The sequence below is a fragment of the Drosophila montana genome, unplaced genomic scaffold (assembly GCF_035044405.1).
Source record: "Drosophila montana isolate Dmon_TW-CO22-7 unplaced genomic scaffold, ASM3504440v1 contig_3848_1, whole genome shotgun sequence".
Lineage (NCBI taxonomy): Eukaryota > Metazoa > Arthropoda > Insecta > Diptera > Drosophilidae > Drosophila > Drosophila montana.
The window spans coordinates 1922602-1944335 of record NW_026998720.1 but is presented as its reverse complement, the minus strand read 5'-3'; the positions used below and the strand labels follow the sequence as shown (position 1 = coordinate 1944335).

General features: G+C 42.1%; 1 protein-coding gene across 2 annotated transcripts in view; it reads left to right on the top strand.

Moving 5' to 3' along the window:
* The first annotated feature begins 6404 nt into the window (after positions 1-6404).
* The window catches only part of grn (grain), a 41683-nt gene continuing 26353 nt past the window's right edge, over positions 6405-21734 (top strand). For both annotated transcript variants that reach the window (XM_064697108.1, XM_064697107.1), the window contains exons 1-2: positions 6405-6722; positions 9149-9691. In XM_064697108.1, coding sequence (XP_064553178.1) covers positions 9379-9691 — 313 coding nt within the window. In that variant the 5' untranslated portion in view covers positions 6405-6722; positions 9149-9378. The remainder of the gene's footprint in view (positions 6723-9148; positions 9692-21734) is intronic.

Here is a 21734-nt window from a genome sequence, read left to right as displayed (position 1 = left end):
ATTTGCATAATTGACCCATGCAGGATTCGCGCACCAACTGATTTCATTTACGGGCCTCACAGCCCCAACTTCCCACCTCTTCTGCTGCAATCCCGCTCCCGCTCCCGCCCCCCTACCCACTAACCCATCCACCCCCCACGACCAGTGTCAGTGTGCGGGCAACGTATGGTCTATGCTCGAGCTTTTGCACATTTAGGCAATTTACATTTATAGCCTGGCGCATGAGGTGCTTACGAGCTGCACAGGATGTGCCGCCAGGCTCTGCTATGCCGCTGCATGAAATTTACACCCATTGCGGTTTGGGTAGGCGCCCCAGTCAATTTGAATTGCCTCTCGTTGCAGGTTGGCCGCCATGCATGCGCCTTGTTGTTCCTGTTGTTGCAATGGCTGCCAGCCAGTTTATTATGAAATTAGAGCGTGGCCAAGTGGACTAGCTTGGCGGCAGTGGGCGGTACGGGGCTGTAGGTAGGGCGCTGGCTGCACTGCAGTTGCAAAACTGGCACATGACATATGAACTGCCCCGGCGTCTATTGCAATTGTTGTTGTTGTTATAGTTATTAAATTATATATACACAGAAAATCAACAGCAAAGTTTAGCAAAATGTTTGCCGATTATTGCCAAGGGTGATGCACGTGACTATTGATGGTTTCCTTTGAGCCAATTGACGATTGGCTTCAAGTTAAATGAAGAACTTATTTAATAGCTATAAATATTTATCATTTATTTATTTACCACAAACCGAAGCTTGAATCGAATTAATTGGATACGAAAAATCCAAACCTAAACCTGAATCGAACTTAGCGTTTTTTTTTAACTTTAACGCAAAAGAGTTTATCCTGGAGAGCAGCACACACTGATTATATGTATTATATATTATATTTTATATATTATATCATATATTATCATAACTCACTTTGGCTATCCTTCCAATCCTTGGTAACTCATCCTTCTTCTTATGTTTCATTTTAGTTCTGCTGACTATTTGACAATGAAATGTAACTCCTAACAATGATACGCCATCTAACTGAAATAAAATAAAGATATCTATATAGCTGAGCGAATTAATTGGCATAAGAACAGACAGCCTGACAGTTATTGACAAACGGATGTACTGACAGCGATGGCTACATCGCACCAGCTAATTGATATGATTAAGAAAAGATATACTTATATCTCTCAAAAAAAGTTCAAGTACGTTGAAACAGCCTTGAGCACCGGAAGATAAGATTAAAGAGGCGCCTATTCAGAAACAGTTAACCTAATTTAATTTCCCCAAGTTCATTCAATTCGCGAATATTCGAAAAGAAACGGAAATAGAAAGCACAGCTATATATTTCAATTTGACGTTGTCATTAGGCCTCTCTGGCCCTCGATTTTAGCGGCTTCAATTAAGAACCGATTCGATTAAGATATCAAATAATAAGAAAGGTTTTTAACAACAATTATTGCAACAGAAAATTGTAAAATAATTTCAAAACAATTCTAACAATATTTTTTTATGATGTATAACAATTGACCTTATCCTTAGTAAGGTTCCTAGACGCTATATATTTCGTTGGAGTCCCTTTTCATCTCTTTACAAATGCATTTGTACGACAATAAATGGAAAATGTGAAATAACCAATAACAACAATATTAACAACAATATGGAAAGAACAGCTCTTGAAAAGTAAAAGACAAACAATTAACTTTCGTCTAGCCATGTAATTATCATTAAGATTCGCTATCTTTTCTATAGAAAACTATTTTATCAAACACATTCCAGCGTATCATATGTAAGCTTTTTGGCTATATCTGTTTATCTTAATGTTAAAAACCATTCATAAAAAGTTAGCTTAGTTGAGTGTGAGTGTGTGTGTGTGTGTGTGTGTGGATCGTACATAGAACGCGGCATGCATATTTATGGCCTCAATAATATGTGGAACGCTGTTTGGTTTCAGGGGCTGGGCGGGGTGCAAAGAGGGATTTTGCAATTACAAGTGGCAATTTAAATAGCATTTTATTTTGTTGATTTTATTTATAATCTGCCGCACAATTTTTATGATTATATTCGAGCAGCATATTGCATGCAAACAGATGCACAAGCACACAGATACACACTCACACACACACAGAGTCAGGCAGAAGCTGCGACAGTTTTGAAGCTAAATCAGAATTTATGCTTTGTTTAAATGCTGTAAAAATGTCGCTGATTTCTATCGCATGGCAATGATTATAACAATTACAACAACAACTGCCACAATAATAATAACTGTCTATATGTCGCGTAGCGCACATTTATACTATATGTATCTATCCATACACAGCTACACACACACACACACACACACTCAAAGATACATTTAAATAGCGAGCGCGTATTTAAACCAATTTTATGGCGCATTTAATTGTTGCTGCTTATGAGCTACAGCAGCAACAACAGCAACAACGACGACGACGACAACAATAACAAATTAAAAATGGTAACAAAAGGTTAACATAAATTGCTAAAACTAAATTATACATATAAACAAAACATTTTTATGCGATTAAAATCAAAATTACACGCAACGTGCGTCGGCTTCAATTCAATGCAGGAATACTTAGATCTAAGCGAGGGGTCTCTGCTGTGGGGGGTGTGGATGGGGAGGCTTATAGTAGGGGGCAACTCCATACGCTGCGCTGCACATGGCTTACTCTATTGGGGGGGGCTGGCCTTGTCTCTGCTTTGCTCCGCTCTGTCGACGACGCCGAGTTTTGGACATGGACATTGCGACGCGAACGCAGCCGGAAAAGCTGCGCACGTGCTGGAAAAATATGCATTAGAAGTACTTTTCCACCATGCGTGTGTGCGTGTGTGTGTTTGTGTGTGTGGGTGCCAGACCTGTACAGGTCGAGCTATTTATATGCTTGATGATTTCTGCGTAGACTGCGAGCATATCAAAAGAAAGTCGGAGAAAATGTGAGGAAAAAAGTAACATGCTAAAGAACCGTTAAGTTGAATAATAGAAATTCGAGTTGAGATCGGTTCAAATCCAGTTACTAAGCTTCATACTAGACTAAGTGAATGCTAGGCTATCTAAAATCTGCTGAATGCAAACAAGTTTCCCAAACAATAAAAAACAATTAAGTTCAAACAATTTGAAACAAGCTAAAATATGATTATTGTTCTGGGCTCTGTAGAAATTCCAGTTTATATATTTAATAAACATTTGAATATATTTAATTGAAATTAACAATCCTTTCATCTCACACTGCAAAGCAAGTGAATGCGTAGTAAATCGCTATTAAAATTGTTGTATTAATTCACATTCACATTAAGTAAAATATTAAAATCAACTTTAATCAAAGCAACAATTTTATACCCTGAACCCATTCAGGTAGAATGAAGCATTTCCGACCCCTATATAGCATATATATTCTTGATCAGCATCAAAAGCCGAGTTGATCTATCCATGTCCGTCTTTCCGTCTGTCCGTATGTAAGAACGCAAGGATCTCAGAGCCTGTAAAAGCTAGAGACTTGAAGGTGCCCGCACAGTACGAGTTTGTTTCTGATAATCGATAAGTTGCCCCGTTTCCAAGCAATCGCTAGAAATCGATATCGAAATCCTGTTTTTTGAGCGAATCTCTTAGTTTGAGGAGCTAGAGTCAATAGTATCTACAGATCAAGTATCTTTCATTTAATAGATACAGCCATCAAGAAGGCTCAGGGTATCCCCCAGTCGACAACCCCCAACTAGAGCAGTCTTACTAGTTTTAAATGTTTTTTAAATTAGACTGATCTCTTACTTTACATTATTTCAAAATATATTATTTCGCTGCACAGTTCTTTTAAAAATGCAATATGCTTTAAACGAATCTTTTTAGACTGTTAAATTTATTATAGCCTGTATTATCTTATTGCCCTTAAGTAGTCTAAACTCTTTGGAAAAAAAATTTTGTGTACGTAATTAAAGTTTGTATTTTTGTAGATTTCGAAAAGAAGCCCATGTTGAATTTTCTGGTATTTCCGTTTTGTCAGACTTCAGTTAATAATCTTTGCGTCAGACATATTATAGCCTGTAATAGCCATTATAGCCTGTATTATCTTATTGCCCTTATGTAGTCTAAACTCTTTGGAAAAAAAATTTTGTGTACGTAATTAAAGTTTGTATTTTTGTATTTTTGTAGATTTCGAAAAGAAGCCCATGTTGAATTTTCTGGTATTTCCGTTTTGTCAGATTTCAGTTAATAATCTTTGCGTCAGACACTTACTTCTTTTAGATGATATTGATATCAACCTTGGCATTTAATATAGTCACCTAGTATCTAATCTTATCAAATTGCCAAATATATTGATTATCCACAGCTATTGCTAATTGTTGTTGCCTGAGAAGTCAACCTAAAGATAGACCTTATATGGTTTATCTTTAAGTGTTTATTTCTATTGGTTAGTTTCGTTTGTTCACCCATTTGCATTAATAACGTCTTTCTTCGATTATGCCCTACAAATGATCCAAGCTAGTTTTGCTTTGGCTTTTTCCCATGCTCAGGTTATGTTGAGCATATAAATATACATATGTATCTTGTTGTTGTCCGATCTCAGATCAAGTTTAACCAAAAAATAAGTATGTGTTACAATGTGACATGTGTGTTTGTGGTTCTCTAAACATGTATCTCGTAGTATTAGCGGCATATTGCAATCTCTCTGACTGCTGCTTTGGGGCAGCCGTGGCACAATTTCAGCTGTTTAAAGCCATAAAGCTAAAGTGAGCTACTCAGATTTCTATCTCAGTTGCATGAACTTATGAAATGAGAATGCAATGTTTCAAAATATGTTTGGCGGGGCCCTGCCCTGGGAAAGTTGGTCCAGCTGCGGCAGAGCATCCTGCCCAGCCACTTGCAAAAGACTTTGCGCTACTTTTGCGCTCAATTTCAGGTGCAGGCAAGCAACAACAACCACAACAACAGCAGGAACAACAATCGCAGCATTTAACCCTTTTGCCAAAAAGTTTCGAGCGCAAAAAATGAAAAACTTTTTAAAGCGAAAATCAATGCGGGAACCCCGAAAAAGGCAGCTCACGTAGCGGCGCTTCCTATGTACAACCGCATATATATCTCCCTCTGTTTGTCTGTGTGTGTGTGTGTGTTTGTGTGTGTGTGTGTGTGTGTGTGTGTGTGTGTGTGTGTTTGCTGTTTATGCGCAGCAGCTGTACAGAGGCAACACAAACTACACAAAGACTCAGACTCGAAAAGTTGAAGACGGCAGCCAACTTGCCAAGTTGTTCAACCACAAAAAATATGAGCTCGATATTAATAATTTGTATCTAGATAGTTTGTGTGGCAGCCAAAGATGCTGCTGCCTGAGAAAAATAAGAAGAAAAAAAAAGAAACAAAAGCTGTGGCTGTGGAGGCCAAATCGTATGCTTATTAGCTATTTTACATACTTAAGTGTATGAGCGTGTGTGTGTGTGTGTGTGTGCACAGTTATATTCATAAACATGGGCATAATTGTGTATTTAGCTTAATTTCCAGCTGCTAATTTATGCAAATTTAGTTTTATGTGCGCTAAACAGCACACATACATACACACCAACACACACACACACACACACACACACGGAGACACACGCACACCTACACTCAGACAGACTGTGCGTCTCACATGCATAACTCAAAATCGGCAGACAAATCTGCACACATGTTAAAGCCCATAAATAAACCACATAATCACAAACGGAACGATCGATGATTGTTGTCACTGTTTGACAGCCAGGCAATGGCAATGGTAAAAGGCAAAGGCAAAGGCAGCAGGCAGCAGGCAGAAATCAGTGGCCGAAACGCTGTGGCACAAACAGAGTGAGAGGCATTGGCTGAGAGAGAGTCGACAGACAAGCAAAGCCAAAGCCAAAGCCTCACCTGGCGCATGAGCGAGTCGACGTTGAAGCACCGTGCCAAGTGCAGAGCGCAGAGAGGCGTGCCACAGAGAGATTATTGAACGATGCACTCGAGCATGACGAGCCTCAGCAGCAGCAGCGACGGCAACAACAGCAACATCATACCCTACACAAACAAACAAACATGCAACTGCAATAACAACAGCAACAACAACAACATTAACAGGAACCAGAGCCAAGCGAAACGAAACGCAAACCGGTTTACCTGCCCGCGTGCATAACAAACAAAAAACACGCCCCGCATGCAAGCCAAACAGTGACAAGCATATTGCCATTGACAGTAGTGCCGTCTCGCTTTGTTGCCTGGCCTGGCCGCTTGCAGCTGCGACCATCTTGTATGTGCCAAATGCCAAAGCCCGGCCCTCGTCAGACGAGTTTCACACACACACGCGCGCACACACGCACACGCACACACACATACGCAGCGCGTGTCTCTGTCGCTGGCTTTCCTGTTTTGCGCTCGTGGTTCAGTTGGTCTGCGGCCGTTGAAGTGTTTGCTCGTGCCTCGTTCGCCCGTTCGCTCGTTTCGTTTATCGTTTTCGTGTGCTCACACACTACGTATTACGTATACGGTGCGCGTCGCGTTTGCAACAGTAATAAACAGCAACTGCGCTCTAACAACAACAACAACATCAACAATTCTACATTAATAAACAGCGGCAAGCGACAAGCCCAGCTACAAAAATCGCGTCGGCAAAAGCGCGCAAAAATTTACCTAACAACAAATTAGTGCTGAATCAAACAAAACAAACCAGAAGAAAACATAAACAAAACAAATGTGTGACTAACAAATGTGTGCAAAATGTAAGAAAATTATGCAAATATTATTTTTATAAAAGAATACAGTTAAATGACAAGTGTTCAACCAAAACGCAAGTAAGCTTGCAACGGATGTGATTTTAACGCAGCTGCAACACAAGTTCTTATCAGCCTCAGTGCCACAATCAGCATTATTATTATAGATACATAAGAATATAAACTTACAAAACATTAAAAAAGAAACCCAAAATATTTGACAGTTTGCTTATCAATTTATTGCTATCAATTCTAACATTTTAATGAAAAGTGTTTTCCCCAAAAAACAACAAAAACAACAACAACAACAGCAACAACAATGTCGTCGAGTGCAGCTATCTGTGCCTCTGATAAATTGATTGAGTTTTGGGTGCCCAGCAATTTTACAGTGAAACCTTAAACAATCGAAATCAAAAACTGAAAACAGTGCGCAGTGTTCATAGAAGAAATTTATGTTGCCTTATCATCAGTTGCCTGGTTGTTTGTAGCGCAATTGTCAATTGTGCGATAGGCATCTGAGGCCCAACAACAAGAAACAACAACAACAGCAAGCCACAACAACCTGGACAGGTCTTGAGACAACAACAAGTTCTGCTGTCTTTTTATTATTAATAATTTTTGGTTGAAGCTAAAACAAACAACAATAACAACTATAAAAGTCACAACAGCCACATCAAATACAAACAAAAAGTAGTCAAAATTATTGATAAAAATCTGGCAAGAACTGAACAGACATACACAGCTAGATACAACCAGCAGATATCATAGGGCACATATGTACATAGAATGCCAGATAAGAATTTTTCAAAAATTGTATATCTCAATATATATACTTTTGTGTCCAGCTACCTGTCTAAGCAAACGCGTCAATAGATAGCTAGCATATTGATATATGCTGCTTTGTGGACTCAATGATGCGACAGATAGCAACCCCCAGGCCCCAAAACTCATCTAATTGGGCCTAGTCGAGCGTAGGATATAGACCGCATGTTTAGCGCTAATTGCCGGCCAGGTGAAGCTATTGCAGCACACCTTTCCCCGCTTCAGCCAAGTGCGCTCACCAGTTTAGTTGCCGTCGGTGCCGAACGCCCACACAACAAGTTGTCGCTCTCGGAATACTGTTGTGGGCTCTAGCGCCGGAGCCAGGCAAAAGGCATTTACAATTGCAGCTTGCCTGCCTGCAAGGCAGACAGTCTTAGGCTAGGTATGCAGCGCATCAATTTTGTACGCACAAAAGTTCTATTGTTTAAGGGAGTTGACTTCTTAACTGACAGCATTTGAACAAATTCTTAGAAAACTAAATAATTCTTAACTTAAAAATTCAAGAAAGAAATAACTGTTATAAATATGAGACAGTTCTTATCTTCTGTCGAAATGAAATTGCTGAAATAAGTAGTAAATTTCATGATACAAGTTGTTACCAAATTTATAGCAACTATTAATTGCACGAATTTTGGTTGGTATTTTTACTGCCTGATCAACATACTTGCCATTGGAATTGAGAATTAAAAGTTTCAAAAAGAAATAGCTTTGTCAGCTTTTTTTATAATTTGTGATATATACATGTATGTCAAGTCAGATCGTTCCATATCTATATAAAAGTTCTTAATACTAATTAAAATTGATGCAAATAAGCGTTTTTTAGTTTCTTTGTTTGCTTAGATTTCCTGCCCAACAAACAAGTAAATAAAATTCTTTAATATAACTATTATAATAATTAACATATAAATGACAGCCAGGCTTTATTCTTCGATCTCTCCCCAAATTGATATTGCTTGAAAAAAGGCTAAATAGCTGACAAATGTTTGCTATTTTTCATCTTTTGCTATTTGCTTACCTATTTTGCTTGAGCAGCATACCAGGCATTGAAATTCACACAGCGTTGGGCATACAATTGACATGATTTGACATTGTTTTGGGTTTATTAGACGAGTTGCACTCTAAACACCGAGAAAACAATGCAGAACAATGGTCCAAAAATTGTTTGTGCCTCCTCAGAATGCGACATGTTTATTAGATCCCCCGGGAGGACTGCTGCAAAATACTGTGTCTGCCTTCTGTTTCATTGTTCCATCCATCAAGTGTGTACGAAATGCAATACCCCGTTTCCCACACTTTGGCTACGCATGTGGTCATCAAATTCTAATCAGGCTCTGTTGGACCTGGACTGTATATATATATATACTATATATACACCCAGTTATTGTTGTGGCTACCTCGCAATTGTAAATCAACTGGCCAGAGCTGATTGCCAACTGTACTGGCTGGCTATAAAAAGAAATTAGAAACCAAATATAAAATTGATTGAGGCTGATAAGCAAAAGGTGTGAAGCTGATAAGGCACGCAAGAGCTACCGTTGAAAATCATATCACTTGCGAGTCGAAGACAATCGAAAATAAGTTTTCAAGAAGTTCTTATTTAACCTCATTTACAGCCCACGCAGTGTTGCAAAACGCGCGCATAAACATGTGTTGAGAAGCGTCAAATAATAAATATAAATAACGGCAATTATTCAACACTTTCGAGCTTAAGAGCAAGAGAGTGCAAAGCAGAAGCAGAAGCAGCAGCAGCAGAAGCAGGAGCAGGAGCACAGAGATCTTGATTCTCTGTAGAATTTTGCGCGCCCCACGTACTACGTAAAAAACATTCAAAATTATACTCGAAATGGATATGACCTCAACAGCGGAGGCTGCCGCTCGCAGCTGGTACGACAGTCCGCGCTTAGGCGGCGGCGGCGGCGGTGGCGGCGGCGGTTCGCCCCAAACAAATGGCCTGGGCAGCGCCGGCAGCAGCCTGGCCCATAGCCATCACAGCCTGTCCAGCGGCGCCTCATCGGCGGGCAGCAGCGTTGGTGCCGCTTTGGGCGGCGGTGCTGGCGGCGCCGGCCTCGGACTGGATACCAGCGACATGAGCGCCTTCTATGCGCTCGAAAGCAATGGACACCATCGACGCTACTATCCCAGCTATCATCAGCACAGTAAGTAATAGAGACACCCCCCCTCCCACTTCCACTCCCACTCCCATTACCCGCCAAACCAATTCTGATTCCAGGTTTATGTTTTATTTATTGTTTAAGTAATTTTAGTGGCGCACCGAGGCTACATTTGTCCTAATGTCATTTCTAATGCGTTTTTAATGAATGGGGGTGGCTCTCATGCGTGTGTGTGTGTGTGAGTGTGTGGGCTGGCTCAGCCCACAAATCGATTGCTTCGCGCCTTCTTTTTTTTTGTATTTATTTTTTTGTCGCACGTTTCCTGTTGGCTGTGCGCTCGACACAGAGGGAGGGGCAACGGCGACAGGGGCAACATCCCTTAGCTTTACTTTGGGACTAACTGAATCTGTTTGCCCAACCCCTGGCATTGGTTTTTCCCTTAACAAACTGCTTTATTTTTGGCTGCCCCTAAATGTGATTTCTGTGAGTGTGTGTGTGAGTGCCAGCTTTAACGGGCCCTCGCTTTAACTGTAAACAGCTCACTTACAGCTTGACAATTGCGGTGTAACTATCCCAGACGTGGCGACTCCCAGACTTGGCGCACTTTAACTTTTCCCAGCTGCAGCTCCATGTTTTCTAATTGCGCGCAATTTGTTGCCACAAAAAGAAAACCCAAAAAAATGAACAAAAACCGACTATTATTGGCACGGCGAAGATTAAATACCCTTGTGGGCATACGACTTACGATCTTGCATATATTTGAGGAGAATTTTAAAGCTCGTAATTGCTGAGGTTGGGTCAAGATATTTTGCAAAACAAAATAATATTCCATAAGAAACTTAATAAGCGACCGATTCTTCCATTATGATATAGTAGTTCGATGAGGATAAGGTTTAGCTCACATGTGAAAGAGTAGATCTCGTAAATGCTAAGATTGGTCAGAATAACATGTTAAATAAGAAAATATTCTTACGGAACTTTATTTTCGATCGATCTTTCTGTGGCAGGTATATGATATAGTGTTGTTTACTTATGTGAAAGGAAGCGTAGGGAATCTTATAATCGCCTAGTTTCGTTTAAATGTCTTGATAAGGAAACAAGTTTTTCGACAGATCATTTTTACGGCAGCTATATGTTATAGAGGTACGATCCGGCAAGTTCTGATATATGTGCTGCTTGCAACCGAAAAGTTGCAGAATAAGAGTAACTGAGTAATTAGCTAGCATAGAATCAGACAGAGGGATAGACGAACAGAGCTCAAACGCCGCGACTGTTAATGTTGAACAAGAATATATATCATTTATGTGTTTGGATATGTCTGTTTTTATAACTGACACATTTCATAGCAAAATGATAAAACCCCTTTAGAGTATACGGAAAATAGAAGCAAATTATCTATGCTCATTAGTGTTATGGTAGCAGCAACAACAACAACAACAGACAGCAGCAGCAGCAGCAGACGACAACAATTTCTAGATTCACACGCCTGCAACAACAACAAATTGCTCCGAAAATGTGAGCACTTTTTTGGGGCCAAAAAGTCAGGCAGAAATTTTGGGTTCCGCTAAGTTAATTTTCAATTTGAAAAAGTGGGTGCCACCGTTGCGGCGGCTCAGACGGCGGCTGCTGTTGCTGTCAGTTTTGACAGTTGACTGCCCGAAAATCCATTTTCACTTGGCACTTAGCATTGCGCTGCAGTTGCCATTGCCATTGTTATTGTTATTGTTATTTTCTTTCATTGTTGTTGTTGTTGTTGTTGTTATTGTTGTAGCTGAGCGCAGCTTTTGCCTGCATTTTGACAGTTCCACGTAAAACGCGACGAGCGGGACAGACGACGGACGTGTGACATGCATCGATGCGGCTGCCGTTGAATTTATTTCCTGCTACTCAAGTGTGCGAAAATTTTAATTTAAAATTTTTTTTCTCTGTGGCGCGGAATGTGGAACGCGCGCACCGAAAGACAGCCCAAGCGGGTGGCTGCAAGTGATCAATCAGCTCTTTTGGCGAGCCACAGCCTCCTTAGCTCCATAGCCTCCACAGCCCGATTGCCCGCCGACCGCCGCCCCGTTTGCATTTATGTTTAATTCATGTTATTCATATGCGGACTTTATTGATGCTTGATTTGATTTGATGGCAACGCGCAGGCACTGATCCGGCTGCTGTAATTCCATTCATGCACTCTAAAGCCCGCGCATTCAAATCGCGCGCTCTTTGTCTGCCATTTTTTTGACAGACAGTTTGTCGGCTGGAGCAGCTCTTGCAGTTGCTGCTGTGGCTGTGGCTGTGCCTGTGGCTGTGGCTGTGGCTGGGGCTGCTGCTGGTGGAGATCTCGTTGGAGCACCTGTGGCGAGCGTTGATTTTAAAATTCATTAGTCTGCATGTGTCACATTTCGGATGAGTACGTTCGCCAGAGTTGTCAAAAAACTGAATTCCAACAGTAACTCAATTTAGCTGGCACATATGACTCTGCTGCTTAGCTCAAGCGCTTAACATTTGGAGCAGCCCAAATAACAGCGCGTAAAGCGGGCGTAAGTGTGTGTGCGGACGTGTGTATGTGTGTGTGTGTGTGTGTAGGGGGCAGCCATTTACGCACACATATACAAACATTGAGACTCTCGTCGTGTGTTTGCAAATGCAGTTTAATGGATTTTGACGCGCTCACTTAAACACAACACAAACACAATACAAACACACACACATGCAAACTAACACACTTGCAGATTTTTATGATACAAGCCATAAAAACCGACAACAACAATAGCAACATGTGAAATTTAAATTTCAAAAGCAAACATGCCGAAAATTTCGGCAATAACTTTTTTTTCTGATTTTTATTTGTTTTTTTTATTTTTATTCACTTATTTATTTTTCTTGTGTATTGTTTTGGCTCTGGCCGCGTATTTATTGTTGCTCATTTCTTATTTCTGGGTTGCCTTTTCGATGAAAAATGAACATGTTCATATATATGTATAGTCTTCAATATGGCCTCAACAAACTTTTATTTAATTTAGTTTATGTTTTTTGGCAAACTTGGACTTTTTTTCGTGTCGCCATTTGTTCTCTACACTAGAACGGGTCTCATACATTTGCTATCGAGTCACTAATCTAATTTGGTTATTATGCATATATCGATCATAATAAAATATTAGTTTTTATTTTTCATCAAAGAATCATGTGAAATTCTTAGACACTTATTTCTTAAAATTTATTTTATGGCAATTTTCTAAAAATTAGATTTCATTTTAATAATTTGATGTGACAGTGACCTATGGAAATCTAGGTTTTAGTCATTTTTGGCAAATAGAAGAGTATCATGATAATTGTATAATATATTTGAACAATTTTTAATACCTTTCTATTCTACTTTATTTTAAGTATGGTTTTGAACCTGTTTACTAGTACGTCCGTTGTATTATTTAATGAGATTGTCAATGTATTTGTCAATGAGATGTACTGCCCAGTGGGATCTACATATACTCTATTAATTGAATGTCCTAGGTTGATAAACATTTAATTTTATGTTCGCAGCTCAATGAAGACTTTGGTAAAGATATATTGAGAACCAAACAATTCAATTTGCAACCGATTATCGTATAGATATGTACTTTATGATATTGTGCTCCGATTCGAACTTGACTTTATTTATATTATCAATTTTTTAGTTCAACTCTTAAGCTTAAATTAGTATGTCACTTTGGTAGCTTAATAATCTTATTTATACTTTATGCATTGCTTTTCGTAGTGTTATTTATCTCCAGAATTGTTTTATAAATACACATAAAAGGGTATTATGGCTTCGTTTTGAACGCAACAAGAGAATTGGACCGCCTGCACGACTGCAATCATTTAAATGCACTTTTAATTAGCCAGAGACTGCAATAACTGCATTTTAAGCAAGGCTACAAGCACACACACGCACATCAACTCACACACACATAAAAACACACACACAATCTAACGGTTTTTAGCCGTGCGTATTGCCATTGCACTCGCACATTTGCCTACACAATAATTGGGGCCAGAGTGTGGGATAGAATAGGTGAGCAGCAGTTCGGCTTTTTGACAATATTTTTCGTCGTGAATTTTCATTTGTTGTTGCAACTTTGTTGCTTATCGCGTTGACAAAATCAGGCAAATGAAAACTTTGGCAGTGCGCTGTGTGTGCGAGTGTGTGTGTGTGTGTGTGCATGTCTTGTCTGCAGTTGAAAATATTCCCACACAACTCTTGAAGCACTTAACGCAAATGTCACGCACAGTGGCAAAGTCACAAAAGGGATATCAAATAAATGCGGGCCCATTCAGCCAGGGATATCAAAGTCCATTTAAAGCCCAAAGCAATGCCAATGCAATTTGCGCTGCCGCTCGCCAGAGCCTTTGGGGGCTGATGCGAAGTGAAGGCTGGGCCGCTTCCTGGCTGCCAGGCTACCAGGTGTTGCACTTGGTCAGCCATGGTCTCATAAATTTCGCGCTGGCCCAAGTTGTGGTGCGCGCATAAAACAGAAATTTCCAAGAAATTACAACACGGCCAACACAAAAGCACAAAAGCCATAGACATAGACCAGGGCCCCAACAGGCTGCAGGCGGGCCAACACGGCACGGCAACAGCACCAGACAGTCGGGCACGGCACCACAACAAATGTGTGTGTGTTAGTGTGTGTTTGGTTGTAATAGTTGTTGTAATTTACTGACTGCGACGTCGAGCTGACTGAGCCTGGGCATGGCCGAATCTCGGGCCGCAAATCTTAATCCCGGTGCGCAAGTTTTCAGCGAACTGGGCACTGGGAGCGTGGCGGCGGCCTATAAAAATGAGTTATGGTATTGCAATTGAACAGCTGGGCCACCGCTGCGTATGATTGATGTGACTTTAAATGCGCTTCGCCCAGCTTGTGTGTGTGTGTGTGTGTGCGTAAGACTGTCTGTGTGTGCATCTGTGACAATTTTCAAAGGTATTACAAACCTTGAGCTTTCTCATTGCGACTGTTCCTACTGCTGCTGCTGCAGTTGCTGCTGCAGTTGCCCTCTCAATTCGCTTTGATTAAAATGTCTTGAAATCATGCCACATTAATTATGACCCAAATTCTGGGAAGCATTCTTTGCATCGTATGATGCAGCGGCAAGCTGTTTGTTGTTGTGCCTGATTGCTATTGTAACTGTTGTTGTTGTTGTTGTTGTTGCTACTGCTGCTGTTGCATATTGTTTATTGCATTCGACAGTGGCCGGTCATTCATATGGCGCACCGCCCGCGTTGCACATGTTGTTGCTGCTGCTGCCGTTGCCGTTGCTGCTGCCGCTGCTGCTGGCGCGATGTTTTAATTAGTCGTGGCAACGGCAAACTGTCTTTGCTTAATTAAATGACATAATTATAAGAATGTGCCTGCCACAACTGGCCCCCAACGCCCGACTTTGAATTCAACTTTAACTGCCTACGCCAAATGCAACATGCAACACGTGATGTCGCTGCTGCTGGGACTGCTGCTGCTGCTGCTGTCGTTGACATTGCGGCGATGCTTCAATTAATTTGCACTGCAGCAACAGTTGCCGTTGTCGCCTCACTGGCTGCCTGACTAGCCGACCAACTGGCTACTTTGCATGCCGCCGAGAGCCAAAGGTGCCGCCACGTCCAGCAAACAAACTCCATTGTCCAGCTGCAGCTCCGAGCAGCGAGCGACCAGCTACCCAGTTCTTGGCATTCCCATTGCCAACACGTTTCGCATTCTAATTTGACATTTCGTTTTGCCCGCTGGCTCTTCGCCTGGCTAGTGTGAACAGCTGTCCTTCAATCACTATCAATGTCGCCTGTTGCTGCTTGCCTGTTGCCGGTTGCTAGTTGCTCGTTGCTGGTTGCTAGTTGCCTGTTGCTGGCATCAATCTCGGCTCGCCAAGATGGCGGCTGCGGCATTCTTCTTAGAGATTTTGCCGACGCTTCTGATGAACTAGGCCGGAAGTCTTTGAGCTAGCTGGCATTTTTGCGCTCGACATCCTTTTGCCCGCTTGCTTGTCATTTGTCAGCGCCAGATTCCTGGAACTACAGCACACATACATAGGCATGTATATGTGTGAGAGTGCCTGATGTGCATCATCAATAATGTTGCTACTGTGCCCTGTGTTGCTGCTGCTGCCGTTACTGTTGCTGCTGCTGCTGTGTTGTACAATGTTGTCTGCTGCTTTCATTATTAATTTGTAAAATCAAAATACTGCTCGGCAGCAATTTATAATGACAAGAAGCAAACAAAGCTTACGCATGTTGCTGCAACACACGCCAGCAACAGGCAATGTTGTTGTTGCTGTTGTTGTGATTTGTCTAACACAGCAAGCGGTCAATATGCCGACACTGAACATACAAAGCGCAATGTGGCAGCGTTCATTAATTTTATGCGCAACCAGCGCAACATTCACCGACAACAGACGGCAGCAACAGCAGCAGCCACAGCAGCAGCAACATGTTGCCAGGCCGTCTGCTGCTCTTTACTGCCGTCGAGCACGATTTGTGACTGCAATTACAATATTGAATATTAGCGCATTGTTGGCTGCTGCTGTTGCTGCTGCTGACGTTGTCGCCCCCGCTGTCAATGCAATTGCAACTGCAACAACGACAGCAACATGCAGTCGTAACAGCAACAACAGCAGCAACCGCAGCAGCAACATTTTGTGATAAACTGTTGCTAATACATTTGTGCAGCCGTTTGGGCCGTTTGGCTTTTGTGTGCTGCATTTGGCAGTGTCAAGTTTACAAATGACTTTGCCAGTTCGAGCTGCGACATGGCCTTAACTGATCTTTCGGGCGAGCGCCCGAGCAGGGACTGCTAGCCCCAATGGCATATTAATCAGCCGGGGCGAAGTCATTGTACGCTTGGCAGCTAATCGGCAAATGTTTAATGTCTAATGCCTTAATGGCTAATAGTAAATGGTTAATAGTAAATGTTTAATGGCTTCCAAGAAGCGTCGTCAACTATCAAAATAGAACAATCTTACCGAGAAGCGGAGAACACACGCTTAACACGCTGGGGACCACCTGGTCTGACCTGATCAGGTGGCGATGCCTATTTGGCCGCGAATCTAACAAATGACGCCCCCTCCGGCTCATTAACATTCGATGAGCAGCGAAAATTTGTTGAGAAGCTCGCGAGCTTTTCGAACAAGAAACCAGTTTGCATATCTTTCAGCCGCCTGCTTAGCATAAATGCTTGAATCTTTCTGCTCTTTGGGACGAAACAATGCAGCAATAAAAGCAACAGCAAACAAACAACAACAACAATAACAACAACAAGAATAAGGGAAATAATAATGCGTTGTTCTTGGCAAAAAAAAAAATAAAAAATATGTCATACGAGTGTGTCGCAAGAGACGCCGCCAAAAATTTGTTGCCGCTGCTGCTGCTGCGACTGCTGCACGGACCCACCGGGCACGATTTTCGTTTGCAGCCTTTTTTGGGGGCACACTGTTTAGCATAATATTGCTGGCACAGCATCCTGCGGCGGCGCGTGTGTTTAATAAAATATTTTATTAATATGCGAAAAGTGGACGCAGCAAACGGCGAACAGCTACGGCAACGGCGGCAACTGTTGCTGTTGTCGTCGCATCAATTGAATTTCTCAAGTTCAGGGCTTATGAATTTATGCAACGTTTCGCGTTCGCTTTTTGTTTTGTGCGGGGGGCGCAGCTTTGTTTTTAGCCTGAAGCCCTTTGTTGTGATAAATGTCAACGCGTTCTTATTTATGACATGTGAAGCAGCGCCCGCCTGCCTGGTGGTCCACAGCAGCAGCAGCACCATCGACAACAGCAACAACGGCAACAACAACTTGCCCCAACAACACTTCAAACGTTGCGTTGTGGCCGCTGCAGCCTTTTGGCTTACCAAATTTGGTTGTGTCATATAAAAACTTGTCAATTTTAATGATTTTGCTGACGCTTCGAACTGTCATAAGTGCGCCAAAGGCATTTGAGGCGCGCCTGACAGCGACTGCAGATCCTGTCTGTGTGTGTGTGTGTGTGTGCGTGTGCTTGTGTGTGTGTGTATTGCTCATTAGCCATGCCTTTGAATGGCCACTGCAAAGCCTGTCAGCATGACTTGAGCCTGACTGAGTGACACTGTCGGCCCAATCACTCGCCTAGACTCCGGCCTGGCATTTGCATAAATTTATTATGCTTGCGTGTTGGCCAAAAAGGATCAACGGCAACTTGGACACTGCTGCTGCTGTTGCTGCTGCTGCTACCCACAGCTGCAGCTACAAAATGAGTGCGCGTGCACGCTGCCAACTGCTGCAAATGCAGCCGCATTATTAACATTTTTTACCAGCCGTAGCACCCACCATAACAAATGGAAAAAAAATACAAAAATAAAACACACACAAAAAGCTGCAAGAAAATGGTGTGGCCGGCAGCAACAGCAACAGCAACTGCAGCAACAACAACGAGAGCAGCAAACGCAAACAAATGGCAACAAAAATGGCGCATTTCAAACCCTCAACTTGGCTTTTACATGTATTTGTTGTTGTTGTTGCTGCTGCTGCGGCTGCCGCTGCCGCTGCCTCGCCTTGCTGCAAGTTTTTATTTAGTGCGGCAACATTTGTCGCTCGATGCTGCCGCAGCCGCTGCTGCTTGTCGTCTTGTCAACATGTTTTGTGGCAACATTGCTGCACGTATGCAAAAGTTAGTCAGGCCACGTAATTCACACGTTAAGCTAAATATGCTTGTTAACCACAGCTCCAGTTTTCTCTATCCATAGCCATAATTTATTGCCTCATCAAAAAAAACGTACAAGAAATGTAATTTGAAAATACTTGGATAATTAGCTGAACATTTGTTAACTACTCTGCAATTGTTATTCTCAATTAAATATATCGAGCAAATATTTTCCAAATAAATGCATTTGCTATTAGATCAACTTCAAATATTAAGATATTTACTTTCAATAAAATTTTAGAGTTTTTGTCGTAGACTCTTATAAATATATGAGGCATTTCTTTAAAGGGAAATAATATATGAGAAATATGCGATTTGTTATGATTGATAGTATATACAGTTACAGACTATCTATCAAACTTTTTTAAATAGCACTTACATCTATGGCCCTTAGCTAAAACATCATTACAAGCATACCCTAGCCTGGGATTCGAACCAGTAACCTTCTTGAAGCTTAAACCGAAAACGTAAATAATGCATATTATTTAAAAAGAACTCTTGGTTTAAGAGTCTTTCATTATTAAGCAATTAATAACAAATGAAACACTTAAAAAATAATTCAAATTTTGAGAAACCATGCAAATATATTCAACAACAAAAAATACCTGAGCTATGTATGTTGAGTTGTTGTGCAATGCGCATATGAGTGGCATAATTGCGTGGCAGCAGGAGCTGGATGAGAATTTGTGGTTAAGTTATTAAACGCATTATCATAAATAGAATTGACAACTTATGACTAATGATAAGCTGGCATGCAACTGGAGCAGCGCGCAGCGTTGAAGACGGAAATGTGGCAGGGCAGAGGGCGGGGCAGACGTGTAGTTTGGGGGGGCAGCAGCGGCAGCAAGCCGCAAATAAAGTGTTAATAATATAGATGGCAATGGCAGCGCAGTTTGCGCTTAATAAAGCAGCCGCCAGCCTGTCAGTCAGTCAAGCAGTCAGCCAGTCAGTCAGTCCGCCCGTCAGTCAGTCAAGCTGTTGGCACGCAACTGAGCTGCAATATGCGCCAAGCTAGCAAAATATGAAAAATAAAAAATACAAGGAAAAAAAAATAAGAAGAAACCAAAGAAATAATTAAAACAAACAACAAGAGCGCAAAATGCTAAGCAGCTCGTGAGCTCAAGAGCTGGTGGAGAGCTGGCAGCTCCCTGAGCAGCTGAAGGTGTCTTTTGCGGCAGCGGCCTCTAACTGACCTACCTGGCTACACGGCTACACGGCTACATGGTGGTGGCTAAAACTGGAATCCGTTATAGTTTATTGCCGCCGCTTGCTGCATTTTATTTTTGTTTTTTCAATTTGGAGCAGGTGTAAGTGGCAGGCAGGCAGGCAGGCAGCAGCTCGACTCGCAGAGACACTTGACCGCATTTTGGAGCCACGCGCCTACAAACAAGGCAGGTGAAAAGTCTCTGTTCATGTCCTGGCCACAATCGAGGGTCGCTCAGGTTATAAATTAAGCGAGCGCCTGCAGCAGCAGCGGCAACTGCGAGGGGTCATTGCAGGATTCACTGAGCCACGGCTAAGACATTGGATCGACTGTCTCAGCCGCTGGCTGCCTTTTGTATGATTGATTGTGGCTTAATGCCAGGCGGAAGCAGCTGAAGCAGGCGACGCATTTCCCAAATTGACGTAGTGAGTGACTGAGCCGATCTAACTGACTGAATGACTGACTGACTGACTGGCTGACTGACTGACTGACTGACATACGTTACATTTTAGTCGCCGCGCACTCATTTGGCGATTTGATTTGCTGACTGCGATAAGACGAGCTGCCGACACGCTCTCTCCCTCTCCCTCTCCATATCTCACTCTCGCTCTTTTTCTCACCCCTAATCCGCCGGTTGGTGTGAATTTAATCTAGCAAAGAGCTGGCAATCCTTTTTTGCGAAAAGCTGTTACATTTACCCAATGGCCGCGCTCTAATAGCATCCCAGCCTGCTTATCAAGATGTTCACACACAGCACACACAATGAATCGAGTGTTGTCACTCTGAGGCTGAGGTTTCAGTTCGGGCCTTTTGTTGCTGATCATTCAAATGCGATGTGCTGCCAGTGATAAGGCGCCATAGCTATTGCCAGCTGCCTGTTTTTCTTTTTAGCTGCATTTTGGTTAATTGAATTGGCCATAGGCCCGACACTGCCCCATCACCTGCTGCTGCTGCTGCTGCCTGACTGCCTGCAGCTCCTGTCGCTCTGTCAGGGATTGTCATCTTCAAATGTCAAACACGTCGAGCTAAGTGCTCGGCTGGCTGTGCATACAATTAATTATGTCATTCACGTTGGCGACTGGCCATAACAACAACAACAGCAACAATTTGAGACTGCAATTAAAAGGCGCTTTCGGTACGCTTTTCTGTTTAGTTTCTGAGGCAGACACGGCTTAGACGTACAGGCGCTGAGTTGAGACTTGGCTTTAAGTTGACTTCAGCTCGAGTTGAGTTCGAGTTGAGCGCTTGTCAAACGCTTTTAAAACGCCACACACATGTCTAAGCGTCGCTTTATGGAGTGTCTCTTACACACACACACACACACACACACACACACACATACGAGTCGGCTTTGTGGCTTTGATCTGTCAGTTTGAAGAAATCAAGCGCAGGCCAAAAACTTCAAAATGTTTTTTGTTATTTGGCTTTTTTGTTTTTGCGGTGCGCTACAACAAAAATTAAAGGCAGATTTTATTGTAGCGCTTTGTTTATTGCTGTTGTTGCTGCTGTTGTTGCTGTTGTGTAGAACGTGTCAGCCAGGCTTTTGGCTTTGGGGGACGGCCAAGGGCACGACGACGACGTCGCCGCTTTTCACCAGCACGAGCTTTGCATACCGACAATGACAACAACAGCAGCAGCAGCAGCAGCCACAATATCAAAAAAATGTCGCTGCATGTGTGTGTGTGTGTTTTTGCAACTTTAATTGCTGTACTCAGCTTGATTTATTAGCGAATTGTTTTATACAAAAAAAAAAGATGCCAACAGCCTTTAACAACAGCAGCCGCAACAGCAACAACAACAGTTAACAGTGACTCATCTTAACAGTCTTAACAGCCCACTGTTATCTTTAAATTAAGATTAAAGGAATTTTAAAATATATTAAAGTCGGTTTTATACTAAAAAAAAATAGAATATGCCAACAGCCTTGAACAACAGCAGCCGCAAATGCAACAACAGTTAACAGTGACTCATCGGCGCTTAACAGCAGCCTTAACAGCGCTCTGTTATCGGCAACACGATCGCAAATTGAAAGTTTTCATTGGCCGCAATTAAAGTTCGCATTGCCATTGATTTGTGGCAAGTGAAGGCTCACTGAAAGCGATGCCTCCTCACATATAATTTGGCATATCCAATGCGCTTATTTGGGCACCCAAAATTATATACACAGCGCCAGTCGATGACGACTTCATATAGAATATAACT